The sequence below is a fragment of the Thunnus albacares genome, chromosome 23 (assembly GCF_914725855.1).
Source record: "Thunnus albacares chromosome 23, fThuAlb1.1, whole genome shotgun sequence".
Taxonomy (NCBI): Eukaryota; Metazoa; Chordata; class Actinopteri; order Scombriformes; family Scombridae; genus Thunnus; species Thunnus albacares.
This window is the reverse complement of record NC_058128.1, coordinates 10,570,375-10,588,578: the sequence shown is the minus strand read 5'-3', so window position 1 is coordinate 10,588,578 and position 18,204 is coordinate 10,570,375. Positions and strand designations below refer to the sequence as shown.

The 18,204-nt window shown below is 38.8% G+C and overlaps 1 protein-coding gene across 5 annotated transcripts in view; it reads left to right on the top strand.

Annotated features, from left to right (window-relative positions):
* LOC122974779 (voltage-dependent calcium channel subunit alpha-2/delta-1-like) overlaps positions 1 to 18,204 on the top strand; it is a 103,662-nt gene that overhangs the window by 5,328 nt on the left and 80,130 nt on the right. For 3 of the 5 annotated variants that reach the window (XM_044342712.1, XM_044342711.1, XM_044342710.1), the window contains exons 1-3: positions 4,475 to 4,611; positions 12,106 to 12,187; positions 17,036 to 17,152. In XM_044342712.1, the coding sequence (XP_044198647.1) occupies positions 4,490 to 4,611; positions 12,106 to 12,187; positions 17,036 to 17,152 (321 nt within the window). In that variant the 5' untranslated portion in view covers positions 4,475 to 4,489. Of the gene's footprint in view, positions 1 to 4,474; positions 4,612 to 10,033; positions 10,091 to 12,105; positions 12,188 to 17,035; positions 17,153 to 18,204 lie in introns of those variants that run through there. The other 2 variants (XM_044342714.1, XM_044342713.1) reach the window with 2 other exon arrangements.

Sequence of the window (18,204 nt, the reverse complement as noted above, 5' to 3'; positions counted from 1 at the left end):
AGGCTGAAAGTTGAAAACCAAACCCTGTGGCTCATCTGGCCTGTTGTCACGGCAAGATATTTGTGGCTGTCATGTTTTGTCTTTTAAATTGTTGAACACATGGTCTTGTGCCACAGCTGGTGCACATAAATATAAGACTTTTGTATAACCTGTTGAATAAACCAGAAATGTACCGTTAAGCCAAAAACAAGGCAAGAATAACATGAGCATTTTATTTTCCCTCTCAGATGTGAGAGTGGTTGGTATTGATCCTCTCATATAACACAGCAAGAAAGGGAATAAAATTGTTTCCCAAAATTCTGCACAGTTTCTTTAAGAAATTTTTGTTAAACACTGGTTATTACTTAGCTACAGGAAAGTGGTACTACTTTATACAACCAGAAATTTTGGAAAAGAGTGTCTACTATCTAATTTTGAAATAAAAGTTTCCTATAGATGTCTAAAAATGTGGTAAAGGACTCAATAAGCCAACTTATCCTGATCACACACTAGAGGCGTTAAGTGCTTAAAATATCTCTAGTGAGACACCACAAGCCCATCTGATGTGTAATATTTTGAGAGAGACACAGACAAAAGTGGACCTGTGATGGTCTATGATGGCTTTGCTTGAGCCCCTTAATGGAGTTGTATTGCCGCATAAGAGCTGTTAATGCCAGTGTTCAGACTACACTGGACAGTGCGTGTAGCCATCAGGGAGACTAGTACTCAGTACAGCACTAACAGTAGTTTGCCTGTGTAGGCGTCTAGATTGACGTTAATTGGACATTTTGGCCAGGGGGGGCCCTCTCCCTAATCTCTCTATTTATACACATCGTCCGAGATTGTGTGTGTGTGTAGTGAGGCAGAAGGGTGGAGTTGATGTATGGATGGATGGGTAGAGACTTTGCTCAGAAAGTGTGAAGGTGACAGGGATGTGGAGCTTTAGTCATTTGAGCAGAGTTCAAAATGACATGTAGCAGAGATAAAGAAGGCTCGAGGGGTGAGGAAGAGCAAGAGCAGAAAGAATGCAAATTAACAATTTATTATCTTCTGTTATTAACGTGAAAGAGGAAAGGGACTGAAAATGAGTAATTATGTGTGGGTGTGAGGAAGAACCTTAATATGTGTATACAAACCCTAATTCTATGTGTTTTTCCTAGATCGCCATGTCTCTTTACAAGCTTTTTAATGGTAGAGATGGTAGTTTTAATCAATACTTGACAATAGTACACTAACAACCAGGACTTACTTAGCATTCGTCAAAATTCAGCAAATTTCTTTGAGGAAATCATAGTCAACTTCTATGTCTTTAAATGCAACTTGACTCCTATTCATGACATCATTGTTGTGAAATTGCATGTGTTCCCATAGGAAGTATTATATTGATCTACTTTTCCTGTTGCCATTATTTGAGTATTTTGCTGGAATCTCACCAGCAGGTGCGATTGGTCTGCAGAGAGTACAAACACTTGCAGGTGTCACAACAATTCTGTTTCTTCAGATTTAATGTGTCCAGACACCTGCAGGGAGAGGTGATACAATGGGAGCTGTTAGTTCTGTCAGGATGTATATGCCGTTTGACATGGAGGGTGTGGACGAGGCAGACTAGGCGCTAGGGGGACGGCAAGTCAGTCCCAGCTAGCCGTGGTCCAGAGTGTGAGGTCAAACTTTCTGGTTGACATTGTGGGTGTGTGAGATGTGCTGTTGTGTGTAACTTTGTATCATGTGTTCGGTGTTTTTTTGCTTTGCACTGTTTCCTATTGTGCTTTTACATGATTTAATTGTGACCTGCCAAAGGGAATGCAGATGAAAATTAGCCCTAAACTAACTCTGGTACAGTACATCAAATTGTAACATTTATGTTTAACACTGTACATGGTCCCCTGTAAAATGTGGACAAGGGTAGAAGGACTCTGACCTACGGCCTTCTGTAGTGATGTCATGTTGCCAGTAGACAGACAGTAGCACTGTGCTTAGATATCCAAATGGTCTGGTCTGACTTTGTTCATCCACATTTTTTGGAATGGAAATTATTGTGAAAAAATGATTTTTATATGATAAACCTGTATATATTGATGAAAAACACACCAATTCAAAAACACCATGCTCTGAAAATGCCCTGAGATGTTAAAAGACAGACACAAAAGACACAAAACATATGGCTATTGTTGCTGTGATGAAAGATTGTTTATTTGTTTCTTTTGTTGGGGGGTTCAATAATTGATTATTTTGGTCACCTAGGGGCAGTGGAAACAAGCTGTGAAGACAATGCTGACATATTATCACCTTTATAGTTGATATTGTATGCAAACTTGGTGGCAAACGGTTGCCTGTTTACTCATCCAGTAGGGACAACCCCCTTTCAAATGACTCAGAGAGCTGTGTTTTTTCACGCAGGGCTTATGTTGGTCTGAACAGGGTGTAAGGGTGTTTTCAAACCTATAGTTTGGTTACTCTGGCTCGAGTCAGTGGTTGAGATGGTAAACTTGTTTTCCCATTGGTTCAGTTTCTTTTCACACAGAAAAAAATTCAACTGAACCAAAATGCATCATTAAAAGCCACATGAGAGCATTCACTGAAGAAGGTCCTCTGGCCAGATGCACCGGACTTCATAGCTCTAGTCCAGGTCATATCTCAATTCTTTCTCTGGCTAGCCGCTAGTAACTGTTTATTTTGCTAATTTGCATTCCAGTATGCAAAGTGTGGCTTTGGGAGCCTTTTAGCACATACTTGCGTTGTACACCTAATAGTTGGGACGTATCACGTTCCCATCACAAACAAACTACTCCAGAATTCGCTTGGGACCGGACTGAGACCAACTCCTCAAAGGGTCTTGGTATGGTTGTTTTGGTCCGAGTCTCAATACGTTTGTTGTCTTCAGATCTGCCCAAACAAATCTCACCAAGGTGGAAAACGAACTGGAGTCCAATTCAACTGAACTAAACAAGCTTGAAAACAAAATGGTAAAGATGCAGGATGCAAAACCAAAACAATGAGCTGAAAGAAGCTAAAAAGCTTCTAAGAGCTGAGGGGGACTGCAGAATTGGTTAATAATTCTATGTGAGTTCATCACTACGAGCAACCCTTTCACAAAACAAAGTAATTTGATCCATGTTAATATAAACATATCTACTGATTTCCTGATTTATCAATCTTTGAATTGCAAATGTTTGACATGAAATGATTATCAAAATTGTCTAACAGTAGGCTAATTTATCAACAAACCATTTTAGCATTACGTCACCTTTGCTACCTTGTAGCATTAAGAGTTTCCTCTTCTCTAACATGCCACATATCATCCTGCCGTTCAAAGCTAACTAATCAGCAAAATATATGGCTTACAGTGTAAGTAGGTCACTAAGGATAATATAATGGTTAATTGAGAAAGCAATTTTCTTTTCTGCCTAGCATGGAGTTGTTTATGTACTAACAATCTATGCTGTAGCTTTGAAGTTAAACCGAGCATAACAAGACAATATGAGGCTGTTTGTCTTCAGCCATACTGTAAGTTCTCCTGTTAAATCAATCCCGATGGAATCAGCTTCCTGTAACCCACACCTGCTCTCTGGTGCATGATTTCCCACCAGCACCACCCCATTATTTGATAATGATCTCATACAATTGTTTAGTCAGCTCTTCCACAGCTGTAATACATCCTAACAAGTGCTTGATAGAGCACAGAAAATACTGTTGTCAAGGCTTCACTTAAACATGGCTCTTCAGATCTAGGCAGGGGGTCGTGGTGTAAAGGCTCTGCCTAGCTTGCTAAAAGGAAAATGGTAGAAGATATGGAGAAACATGAGTCTTGCCATATAATATAATGAGGCCGCAAGACATTTACAAAGCCTGCAATTAGTGTGTTATTGACCTCAATAAAGGAGGAGATATCATCACTTGTCTCCTTTGTGCTCTGTGGTGATACATGTGAGAGGAGGGATAGAAGAGGAGAATGAGGAGGAGGAGGAAGGAAGGAAAATTCTAGCATTAGCAGAGAGTTTTAGAAAGCAAATGCATTAGGGAGTAAATATGGCTAATAATGATGTGAAGTGTGTAAACTGAAAATGTAAGCTATCAATGATGAATGAGAGAATAACAAAAAAACATTCCAGATTTGCAGAATATACAATAACAAACAGATTGTTGAGTCACACGGGTGGAGCCAAACAATGTCGAGAGGGAGAGATAACCCAGCAGTAGGTGATAAATGGACAAAAGCAGTGCAAAGTCAGGAAGAAGAGGAGGGAGAAGACAGGAAGAGAGGCAGAAAGTGACTGTTTGTCCACAATGCTCTGTCAGGCTTGCTGCTTATTAGATGTCTTTCCTTATTAGCTATCCCCCAGTGGCTCAATTACATCCATGCTGCCATCCTCAAACATCCCTGTCTTTTTCATACATCTCCTCTGCTTCCTATACTGATCTCAGCCTTGTCTCTCTCTAAGAACAGATTAGAAGTCCAAATTACTACTATTAGAGGAGGATTTAAGGTTTCAAACTGTCTCCCACCAGTGCCATGACTCCACAACATGATGAGACAGAGAAGAGGAAAAAAAAGCAAAGAGGGTTTGCTGTTGTATGCTTCTGTGATGATTTCGATGGCATTAAGAGATCAAATGTGGATCCGCAGACTGGGTTGTGAGTATAAAAACATGAGGATGTTTACAAGAAGAGAGGGCGCTGGAGTGGAAACTCCAAGATTGGATATTGAGCCCTGGACTCTTGTGGCTGCACCAGGCACATTGGGCCTCTGAGCCGCCGTGTGGCAAGCTTTTCGGTCATTCAGTCGGAATGATGTAGCGTCCAGCATCGCTGGATCAATATGCTGGACTCTCACTCACTCAGCTCGGGGTGTTTTATATGGTGTTAGGTTTATCCCTTGGTAAAAACTGAGGAAAACAGGAAATAAACAGACTAGTTATAAAGCTGTGGAAATGATACGGATTCAGTTGAAAACCACTGCTGCTGAATGAAAATGTAAAGTCATTGTGGGGAAAAAATTGACATGTTTTTTTCTTCCTCAGTTGATAACTTATACACTGTATTAAATTAGACTATTAATACCATGAGTCTCAATTGAGATGAGATGACTTAGGCAGCTACTGCCTGCTAACCACTGAGACATGAAAAAGTGTTTTATGACAAACCGTTCCAATACTTTGACAGCCTAAATCATATGAATACAGTCTACAGGGTATTTATTTTAGGTTCCCTTGTTGCTTTCTTTCTAGAGAGAGATAAAGTTTTGTATGAAAGCACAGACAGGAGAAGGTTGTAGAAGAACCTTGAAGTTAAATCTTCCCAGTCTCTTTCTATGAACTCCATCAGGGAGCCATCTTTTAGGTTACAAACTCGTGCAAACTCCTTGCAACAGCCTGACTGTGAGCTTTTTATCATAACCTTGAATAAGTTGTCATTTGAAAAGAAGAAAAAAAGTATTAGTCAAGGACATGTTTAGGTGAGTTTATATTAAATAATAATTCCAATTTTTTCAAATTTGGGTCTTATTTTCATAGTTTTGGCTGTTATTTTTTTAAGCAATGATAACATAGTATTTACCAAGTAATTAAATCTGTAAACTAATTATTCAGTAACTATTTTTTTCTGGTGTCACACAATCTTTTCATTGTCATGGAAATGTTAATCATTTAAATTTTTCTGAGCACTTTAAGGACTCCTCATCAGTGTTGGCTTCAACACTGGTGATTCTTGACCTTAGAAACAGCAGCTATTATAGCACCATGTGGTGAGATTGTTTTGTCAGTTGTCGTTTCTTAATGTAACAATCCTGAATTATCCTTCAATCTAAATGATCTCTGATAGATTGAACCCAAGACACTTGAATATTTATAGTTTTTGAATGTTTTGAGTGAGTATATTAACTTCCTGAGCTGATCATCTTACAAGTGCCCTACTAAAAGTTTATCCAACAGCTGCACAACAGCTAACAGCCAGAAGCTGTGGTTTAGAAATATTAAAACAGAGGGAGGGGAGAATACAAGCGGCCTCCCCCACAGTCACACACAGCTTCGCCAGAGGGGTTAATGTGGTCAGAAGTAAGACAGCAATGCTCTCATGCTGAGTCATGCTCTCTATTCTGGGATTGTGTTCACCCCTCGGATTGGACAGTCCGCTCCTAACTAGCAGAGCGAGGCTATTTGTTGTTCTTGTAGGTACTGATGGTGTGTCAGGGTGTTCCTTGGGTTTTCTTTTCACCCTTTTAAGGTGGCAAATTGCAGACTACTCCTCAAAACAATGTGATCATGACCACATGTCATAGTAATCGCTTCAAATCCTAATAAGCTCCTGAGCAGTATCATCTTCTGTATGTCACCAAATATGTTATAAATGAGGCTTTAAAGTTGCTGTCTCTGCTCATTTATCATAGTCTACCAGAGCTTAGTCATGCACTGGCCCATCACTGTAAATGGTGGGTTATATAATACTGATCCTACACACACACACACACACACACACAAATTGGTCACACCCACCTCATTACACTAAGAGCTTTTCCAATGGAGCTGCACCTGTCCTGGTGACCTTTGACCTGGACAACCCCCTACTGCCCTCTGAAAGACCCAGTGCTCTAGTTACATACAGTCTTAAACACACACTCGTATGCATGCACACATACATACACGTGACAGCTGGCCTGATGGAGGCAGCTTCTCTGTTAGTCATTAGACGGATGGAGGCTAAAAGGAGAGGTGGAGGGGCTACTTTATCTACACATCAGCTACTGAACTGGAGGCCACGTAGGTCAAGCACAAATTAAGACTAATGTTCACCAGTCTAGCTGAGGAATTCACTAAATTAGCAGTGAGAAAGTCTCACATGCCTACTGATTTGTAGGCAGCATTTTGTCCGCGTCTGCTTATTTAAATTGGACTGTAAAGCAAAGATGTGGTGTACTATCTGTGGTATTATTGACACTGCTTGCCAGCACCTCATCTAATTTCACACCATTTAACTCACTGGCACATATGTGCTTGTGACTAAGGACATGGAAAGAACTTGATGAAATTTTAATTTCATCTTTTCAGTATCGGAGCCCCCATATCAGACGATCTATCGAAAGGCTCTCTAAAGTCAGTGAACCTGTGGTGATCTGCACTGCATACACCTTGAGTCGTATATCACTCTCATAAACAACATGCTGAGTGACAGGTATCACAGCTTTTCATCTCTACTACATATAACAAGCACAAACCAGTCCAGGTCCAAAGTGTGTGGGTGTGTGTGCGCATGTTTAAGAACATGGCTTATTTCCAGCTCAGTGCAGCTAAATATGTGTGTCGTTCTATAGATAGCAATACTGTGAACGACAGCAGGGGTAGTTGAACAAAGTGATATCCAGTCTGATAGGCATTCCCTGAGACAGTGAGCTACATTTATTTAAAGCCAGTTTATGTTACTTGAAGTCTATTTTCTTTGCTTTTTTTTCTGCTTGAGAGAACAGCAATCCATTTGATAGATTTTTCTAACCTGACGAAATAAACTACTGCACTTTAAAGCACTTTTAAGGCCAGGGAATGCCTGAGACAAGCTAGTTGGTATGAAATACTGTCTGACCACGTCTGAAGGCAAATCTGTTTATAGTTGTTATGAACAGCTACAACAGCAACAAAGGCGTAGTGAAAAGTTGCCATCATAAGAAGGAATGAAATGCTATAGTATTTAAAATATGGGGATCACAATGCAGACTTTCAGTGGCTTTCATTTTGTTGCACTTGGTTTACACACAAAAAGTTAAGGAAATAACTGTGAAGAATGAAAAAAGAAAGCTTGAGAGAGAAGTTAAAAGCCTGCCTGACCTCTGCACACTTGGCTAGCCATCATGTAAGGTGGGCGTGATTGCTGGATTGTCAGTTTTGGAAAGTTACCAAAAGTGTCAAATGCAGCATTGATTCTGATGTACGTGGGGAGAGTTTCGGATGTTATTCAACAATCCAACAAGCACTTTGGTTGAAGCATACTGACACCTTTTAGACCATTATAAAAGAGCCGGCACATGGAAGGAACTATCAGGGTGGAGTTTGCAATACTGGATATGACTAGAGAGGAAGCCACAGAAGACATTATACAACTGTTTTTACAGAAAACACAGTAGTACTCTGCGATAAGTAAACTGTTTTCATTATTTAAAATCGTTGAAGTGCCCTTTAAATTGAAAAGAACAACGCAGTGATTGTATGATCTTGTCTCATGGAAGCCCTTATTGGTCTAAAATTGCCTAATCATCACGCTGTAGAATAGTAAACATACCAGACTCTTGAACTGTTAATAGTTTTACAGATTACATAGTCCACACTGCATTCTTACAGACTGCCCTCATCTCAGTTTATGTGAGTGAGCAAGAAAGTGAGTGAAAAGAAAAAAAAAGAAGGCAAGAAGATAAAGGGGGTTCCAACAATTGCCTGTCAGAAAAAAACAGTCTGCTTCATAAGTGGGTAATATTAATGACTCAATGAGACACATGTGAGAGAAAAGAGGCTTGTAATGCCAGCAGGTCTCACACTTGGCTGAGTTTCACATGGGTCCTATCACTTCCAGCCCTGCAGTCTGCAACCACTGTAGCCAAGTGGCTCTACATGGCTCACCAGCCATTTTGGAGGCTTCCTTCCTTTCCACATAGCCCCCCTCTCCAATTTCCCCAAGGAGAGGGGGAGAGAGAGAGAGAGTGAGATGGGGGCGGGAATAGGAGCCGAGAATGGGAGAGGATAATGATGCTATCTCATTTTTCCGTGTCCTGCTCCAAGTTTCCATCCCCTCATCAAATGTTTTTGTACTTTTTTTTGCAAATGTCTTTGTTAAGTCTCTTAAATAAACATACAGTACACGCTTTCCTCACTTATGAGGAAGCCACACACCCTGGTGTTATGCAGGAAATTTAGCCTATGCTCTTGACTGATAAGAGGAAGGTGGTTATTTTTTGGAAGCAGCTTATCAGACCACTCTTTAGCCAAGTTACCAGTTACCCAAGAGATTTTATTAAACCAAGATCAGTGATTTCAATAGAGTTAGTAGAATGAGCCATTAGCAATTTGTTTTATTATATTATATGTTGGTCTGCATACTTGTGTATTAAGACTCTGTTCATTAGGAGTCTGCAGAGACATTCTGTTGATGCAATACTGGTGTCAGCTAGTTCATGCCTTTATATTTAAAAATGCAATACTTAGATTGAGATGTGCATTCTGCAACATTCAGTGCCTCTCACTTGCAGTAAATTAGCTCGATTTGATAAGTATATGCTGTAGTGTGCTCAGAAAGTGTGGAAAATATGAAATAAAAGAAATCAATTATGAGTGGAATATGGCATTGAATGTTGAATTGTATAAGTCTAAAGAAGTAAAGGTCAGCACTTGCTGAAACATTAGCCAATGTTTGAACACAAGATACTGAACTTCAAGCCCTCATTGATGGAGCAACTGTACACCCGCACACACTCACCGTATTCCCATTCAACACCTGTTGTAGTGCCCCACCCTTTTTGCTTAAGGCCAACATTTGAAAAATGTCACTTGCATAACAACCTTGTGTGCTTGCTATGGTCAGAGGACCTTATCTTGACCCTGGAGTTGGTTCCATGCAGTCAGCAGACAGACGTGAAAAGGATCTATCATGAGTCTGAAACGTAAATAAACTTTTTTTGTAATTAATTTGAGATCATATCCTCTTATTTTCCCATATACCTACAGTGTGTGTGTGTTTGTGGATATGTGCGCACATGATTTTGAAGAGGGGTAGAAAGTGCAATGTGCTGACAGTATGCGCATACTATATCTGCCTACAGCCACGAGCAGCTGTCTCTCAGAAGGCTAAATATACTATGTGGCTGCTATGCCACACATCTCCAGTGCGAGCTCACACTGCTCATATTACACTGTATTTTTTAAATAAGATAACATAGGTTCATATGTCAGAGGCCCCTCAGCAGTATGGAAGGTGAAGAGGTTAATTCACACTGTGGGGGAGAAAGGGTAATTTTCTTTATGGATTATGTCATGTATTTTTTATTGACTGTTGTAAAGGAGCTGGGGGAGGCCAGTATTGTGGTTGCAGTAGAGACGTGGACATTGCTTTTGCTGAAAAATGTCTAAATCAACTTGATGTAAGTTCTTGAAGTAGATAAAAATAGTGAAAAAATGTCAGTGATGTATAAGCACGCTAATTGTTTGACATTTTGGGATATATGCTTATTTGTTTTCTTCCAGAGAGTTAGATGGGATGTGAAGAGTGATACCACTCCCATGACTGTACAGTAAATATGAAGCTACCACAGCTAAGTTTAGCTTAGCACTGAGATTGTAAACAGACACAGCTAGCCTGACTGTGTCCAAGGTTAACAAAATCTGTCTTCCATGAAGCTCACTAGTTAACACAATAGCTAATATCTCGTTTGGTTAATCTGTACAAAGTGTAAAAACAACTCACTGTGGTTCTATGGACTGTTTCTTGTCTGGACTGCTTTGGAGAAAACCATGCTTGCTGTTTCCACCTGTTTCCAATTGTGCTAAGATAAGCTAACCAGTGGTTGTGAGTGGTGTCAGTCTTCTCATCTAGTGTTAAATCTCAGCAAGAAAGCAAATAAGCATATTTTCTCAAATGTCAAATTCTTTAGACCTGCAATAACTGTTTTTTAGCCCCTTGGGGTCAGTTGAACAATCTATAAATCTGTTGTTGATGTCAATCTGTTGAAACAACACCAACATATTATTACCTTTTTAAGTTGATTTGGCAAATTTGTTTACACATCCATCAGATACGGAGCAACATTAGCATTCATTTGGAGTTGTGTTTTTGGCCACATGACAAATGTGAGTCCACTATTCCCTCTCCTTTCAGCTTTTAGTCTCGATTAAATTCTGAGGGAAATATCTGGCTCTTGGGCTGCTAAATGCTACACTACGGTGTGTTCACCAGCTAGTTACTAACTTTGTATGCCTGCCCTTTGGTGCTGGGGAGGCACCATAGAGTGGGTTTATCAGAGCGATTGAACAGCATTCCTGCTGTGGCCAAAAACAACGCTGTGAGAGTGAACCAAAAAAGTAAAGTTGTGGGTCGGATAATGAAAATACTGAGCTGTAAAAAACACTATCTGTGGCTTCATCACTATGAGTGACCTTTTTGACATACAAGTATTCATGTGACTATATATTTTTATATCAACATCACATATTAATGTCATATGGTTGATTACTGTACAGCTGCTTTAAATAGCAAATGAATGTGTGATCGAGGTCTTGAATGAGTTTATTACACCTTAAATACAGTAAGTCTGCCTCATTCGTTTTGCAAATAAACATGGAAAATAAACTCTGTACTGTGCACGGTGTGAAAGAGATTCATTGGTGTTTTATGTGTGGGGTATGTTGGATATGGTCTCAGCTAAACACCATGCACACTCGTGTGCACAAACACATATAACCTGAACTGAACTGAATGTCAAAGAGTCCATATAAGGAACTGATGTCCTTAAAATCCTCACGGCTAAGTTAAGGGGCATTAAGTTGATTTATAACAGTTTAGACATGCTGGTAATTACTGTTTGGATACGTTCATGGACACACACAGGCATTCACCTAAGGGTCATAGAAAACTTGTATACTGATGCTGAGTCTTTTGAAATCCAAAAAGGCTGATAAATACATTTTTACTTGAGTAAATAGATCTCAGATATGTTTTCTGATCTTACTGAAGTGATGTAAACCTTTTTATAGATGAATTTGTGTCTTTCTTGCTCTTTTGTGTCTCTTTCTCTTTCCCTTTCTGTCCTATTTCTCTTCAGAAGAATACATTAACCAGCATCTCACCCCTGAGGATGTGACACTCATGCTGACAACTATGAATAGCTCTTGCCTTAATGCACAGCTCATGTAGAGTAGAGCAATGTATTCACTTGGCTAAACATTATTATTCCACGCTTCCCCTGAATCTATACAGCATTTTAGCATATTGTGATAGTAAGCAGTAATGCTTAGGTCACATAATTCTGTCGGCTGTGCTCTAAGTAAGAGTGAATGAAATTGGAGGAACAAATTTGATTAGACTATAAGCAGACCAATCGGAGGCTTTCCATTGGCTGAGGAATTATTGGTTAATTGATTGTTATTTGTGTGTTCTCAGGATAAAGGAATGGGTGGATCAGATGCAAAAAGACTTGATCACATTAACAGACACAGCCAGTGGCATGGAAAACCTAGTACAGGTAAGCATCACTTTCTGTCACACATATACACTGTAACTGTTGCTCCAAAGCATCCCTATACGTACATTTTAGACCTTTTATTTTAAAGCATAGTTGTTAACCATTACATCTTAAAGCTGGACTGCAATTTGATTTTATCTTCAGTTTTTGGACATATTTGTGGAAACATTGTCCAAGCTTCAGGACTGGGGCCGATGGCAGTAGTTGACTGACAACTAAGGCCAACACTGCAATAGGAGACACGCTGTGGTGTGCTATTGACTGGAGCACATCATTGTTCTGCTGAAATGCATTTTTTTCCCCTTTTTAACAAGTCCAGTTAGTATTGGTTAGGTATACCCTATGCACCTTTACAACAGGACCTATTGTGCTGTTAAGTTTTCCAGTGGAAATTAGTAAGCAATGCCAACAAGCCTCCACTCAGAATACCGTTAGCGTTGATTCCCACCACATTTCCCTCTAGAATTTTGGTTCATTTAATTTGACCACATGAAGAGTCAGTTCTTTGTACTTCCCACAGCTAGCATTAGCGTTAGTGGGGGTAGTTGTGGTGATGACAAATGACCAGACTGTCAAAAGTCACAGCAATGGGTACGCCTGAAATCTCAGCACTCTGTACGTTAGCCCAGGTTTCAAATCAAGACAGGGAGTGACTAGCTTGTGGAGTCCAGGCACGGTTATGGAGAAATGTAAAGATTGCTCAAATCACAAATGAGATTAAGCCTTCAAGATGATTAACTGCCTTTATGGCTGTTGTATTTTAAATGACAACATGCATGAATCATTGCAGACAAACAGATAAAACTTAGATTTATTTGTTTTGTTCATCATTTGGATTAAATAAGTGTACATATCAAAACAAACAAGAATTGTATATGCTTTTTTCTCAGGAAAAAAATATTTTAACTTTAAATAATGGTAACTTTAAATAAAACCCATTATGCAGATTCAGTATTGACAAGAAATATCATGTTTTCTTTCTGTCACTTATCTTCACTCTCATTAACCCTCTTTGCACCACCTCAGCTGTCACAACACATCACTAGTCTTTATAGCTTCAGATTATACATAACATTGCAATGTACATGCTCAGATAAATGTCACAACTATACTGTGATGACTATAGTCCTTGCACACTCACACAACCCCACATCTGATAAAGGACACATTGATAGACATAATGCATCCGGCACTTGTGCTCCCTATTCCTTCCCAGAGTAAAATTAGTCAGCTTTAATGCACTAACTGAGATCATTACAAAACATGTTTTTGGTTCGATATGGTACCACATGTTGTCAGCAGAAATTATTTTTAGAATGAGATGTATCTCTTAGCATGGTTACTGTAAGTGAAGTCTTTTAAACTATTGCCGTGCCAGGACCTGATGCTTTTGGGGACGCCCTTGTTTTAACAGTGTACTTTACACAGCATGCAGAATTTAAAAGGGAGTGTTATGCAGTTTGCAAGTTAATAATACATGAAGAGAAATTATCCAGATTGCTTGTTTACTTCATCCTGTAAATTACTACTGGGACAACTTCAGTTAATGGTGGACAGTTTGTACACTTTTATGGACACAATTGTACTTGTACTTCGGGGACGGCATTAGTCTTAAATTAGACACCCCAAATATGTAGTATAACATGAGTACTGTCAGTTCAAACATACAGATTAGATATAACAATACCAAGAAAATCATCCCAGAGACATTGACCCTTCACCTTTCCCCACATCCTAATACCTCTCCTTGGAGCTTCGCATGTTTGTAATGTGACTGGTAATTTACTGATTACAATGTTCTAGGTCACAGGAATAACATAATCCAAATCTAAAATCCAGTAGTATTACCCTTTTAATATGGCTCTTGTACTAAAGCAACGCCTGGAGGATGAAGACAAACACATGCACGCGCCTCAGTTCTGTAGTTTGAATGTCGGACAATGAAATACCTCTAGGCTGCTAAATAATTGGCTGTTTGGCATTTGTGTTTCTTATTTCTTTTGCTGGAACATATTCCATAGCACAGTTAATGGTCTTGTTACATAACCTGACATTGCAATTTAATCCGTGGACGTATAGCATCCTTTTTTAATTCATTGTGTTTTGGTGAGTGAGGTCCGATAAAGAGGTCCAAAGTCCAAGACGACCACTGATGCGGAGTAACATTCTCAACCTCAGATACAGTAAGTCTGTCTGTGGATAGAAAATATCTCAAAACTGAGAAAACTTTATGAAGATTCAGTCAAGAATTGACCACATTGGCTTTCAGTTCTGCCACCATCAGAGATGGCAGCATAGACCGTGGTCTACTCTGACGGAAATTTGAAATATCCTGCTAATTGGTGAATAAACTCCTTGTAGTATTAAAAGCAGTCAGATAGCAGGATAACAATGGAATCGGGAGAAAAAACTAAGACAAATATGACAGAATTAAACGAGAATGATGAAGAGCCAGATGCTAATTCTAATGGGAAAAACAGCGAAAGGCAGAAATGCAGTGAAAAAGCAACGCTGAATATGGAGAGGATATTACAGGAGATTCAAGACTTCCAAAAAGAGAACAACTGCCAGCTGGATGGTATCGAAGATGAACTCAACAAACCACACTAAAAGCTAACAAATCACCAGGAAGTGAATGAATGGTTTTATAACTGAATGTTACAAGGCATTTAGAAAGCAACTCATGCCTATGTTACTAACCAAATACAACTGGGCGTTAAAAAAAGCAGAGACCCCCTCACTTGGAAAGAGGCTATTATATCTCTAATACCTAAAGAGGGAAAAGATAAGATTGAATGTGGGTCATATAGACCAATATAGGTCGATCCATAAGGATGATTATCGTATATACATATCTATAATGGCTCAGAGGATGGCAGAATTCCTCCCTGGTTTAATTCACAATGACCAGACAGGATTTATACACATGCAAAGATAATAAGGATAATAGAGATAATAAAGATAATAAAGGATGCACTCTACATATTATGGATCATATACAGCAACATAAGGAAAAAGCGATAATACCAAGTTTAGACACGGAAAAGGCTTTTGATTCTGTCAGTTGGCAATATCTTTACAAAGTCTTAAACAAATTTGGTTTCAATGAGTTGGTGATAAACAATATTAATGCTATCTATGACAACTCTACAGCAAGAATCTAAATTAATAATCACTTATCCAAACCCCTTATATTAGAAAGAGGAGTGAAAGAAGGCTGCGTCTAGTCTCCACTTCTCTTTGCACTATTGCTAGAATCATTAGCCCAACATATTAGACAGAATGACAAAATTAAGGGTATTGAAATTAATAGAGTAGAACATAAAATAGCATGTTACGTGGACAATATTCTATTATATCTAAAAAAAAAAAAAAAAAATCTGAAATATCTCTACCAGAAGTAATGAATTTCTTAAAAAATCTTGGTCCACTATCAGGTTACAAATTGAATATAGATAAAACTGAAACTCTTATATACAACTTATCCATGCATATCCATTGAAATTGAAAACAGAATCTCTCAAATACTTTGGTGTAATTATGCCTAAAGACCTATCAAGAGTATTTGAGAAAAATTATGACGCTCTGTACCGTAAAATCAAAGAAGCCCTTGCAAAGTGGAATCTTATACCCTTTTTAAGTTTAAGTTCAAGAATCGAAACAATAAAATCAATGTTCTACCAAAATTATTATATATTTTCCAAACCCTCCAAATTAAAATTACTGAAGATAAATTCACAGAATGGCACAAAATGATATTGAGGTTTATATGGCAGGGAAAAAGACCTTAAGTACAAAATTACAAAAATTACAGCTGCCAAAAGAAGGAGGAGGCTGGGGTTTGCCATCTCTGAAAAATTACTACATCTCAGCACAGATCAGATCATTACTGTGGTGGTGCAACCCATCTTATGAAGCACAATGGAAAGACATTGAATGTAGAATGATAACTGTTGTTCATATAGGCTGTACTATCGGATAAAAACCTGCAAAGATAATTAGATGGACTGGAAAACTGTCAAATAAGCTAGATAAGATTTAAATCTTTGATTTAAAAAAAAAAGGTATAACATCCTTATGTGGCATTATAAAGAAAGATCTGAACTATGTGTTTTCAAATTTTAAGAGAGACTTTTTTGTTAGAAAACAAGATTGTTATAGATGTCTCCAAATAAGAAATTAATACAACCAAAAAATAAAAAAATACCAGCAAAGCCATTAAACCCTTTATCCAACTTTTCATAAATTCATACAAATCAGACACTTAAAGAGGGAGAGTCTCCACAATCTGAATGCTTACTCAACAAATATATAAAGGACAGATGGGAGAAGGAAAGGGACATGACAATAACGAAATGCACAAAATCTCATGCATGGAAGGAATTTTGCTGGAAAAATGTACTTCAATTTTTTTTTATCACTCCCCTTATTAAGACACACTATGATCATGGTATCCTCAATGTTGGAGAAATTGTGGCTGTGAAGCCACCATATTTTTAGGGAATGCCAAAACACACAGAATTACTGCACAGAAGTACATAAGGCATACAGACCATCTTAAAGCCTATTTGTGTGCCTAAACCCCCTCCTACCTGCTACCTCAACCTTCCCCTCCCTTTTAGGATTTATCTTCTGAAACATCAACAATTCATAGAAGCACAAAAGGGTTCAAACTAAGGTTGTCCTTTGTACCTCAGGGTTGAAATATCAGTAAAATATTTCAAAATTTAACAAAAAAAGAAAACCACTTTACAGACTGAGAGCAATCATCAGACAGAGGGATCTGTCCAGCGTAAGTGTCTTGCTACTTCACTTCTTACCCCAGCTCTTCTCTTTTGATTGTCTCAGATATATAAAAATCATCGAAATCACTTCAGCGTGGAGTCCAACAATCCAAAGGAACTGGTGTCAACGGCTGCAGGAAACATAGAGAAACTGCTGGCAAACCGCTCCCAAGCCCTAAAGGTGAGTGTGATCCCCTTATATGACATTACTTTATCCCACTGCTACTTGTGGGAGCAGAGAATGACATTTGGTTATTACCTCTTTTCTCATAGTGATGAATACTTTTTTGTTATCAATCTGACTATTAAAAGCTATTGATTTTTAATTTGAGATAGGAAAATAAAATGCAAATTCTCCTGGGTTCATGAGATCAGGTCCAGCGTCTCTCCTAGCATAATGCCCAGAGCCCAAGGAAACACACAGAAACAATCTGCTTCTCCTCATTTCATGTCAGAACACACGCTGTAACACAACTACTGCCTTAGGCCATGCACTGATCCAATACAAGTAGACATCCTCCAGCTAGATGACTTAATTCAAAGTTACCAGTCTGGGTTGCTACATGCCACAAAATCATAAAATTCCATTGCGTGTGTATGTGTTGTATTACTTCTGAAAAAAAAAAACACAAAAAAACCCCACAAATGTCACAGATGACTCTGTTTAGTTTCAGGAATCCTTAGTCTCTCCTGTGACTACTGAGCCCTACTCTGCTCTCATCCCTAATCCATACTGGCTGCTTTCATGGGTCATTTGTTTGAACCAAACAGAAGAAAAATGCTATGAAGGCTACGCTGGCCAAATGCTTTCATTTTGTAGAAAACTTAACTATTAAACTTTACTACTTGACACTGTTCACCACATGTAGTTGAACTCCTCCTGGCTGATAGGCCGACTAGACAATTCAAAGACTTTGGAAGACCTTGTGTCAGGTTTGGTTCCCTTGTTTTTGAAAGCCACACTGAGCACCTTTGATCAGATCAGTTTATACTGTGCAATTTTTTTGAGAAAATATGGAAGACCTACAACACTTTTTAGCCTAGCTAGCGGTGTGGCTGTAAGGATGGCAGTGTTGGTCAGTCACCAACTCTGGTCCAGACTGAAATATCTCTATTGGATGGATTGCCATGACATTTTGTGTGGACATTAATGGTCTCCAGAGGATGAATCCTAATGATTTTGGTGATCCCCTGATCTTCTTTTCTCTAGTGCCACCATGAGGTTCACATTAG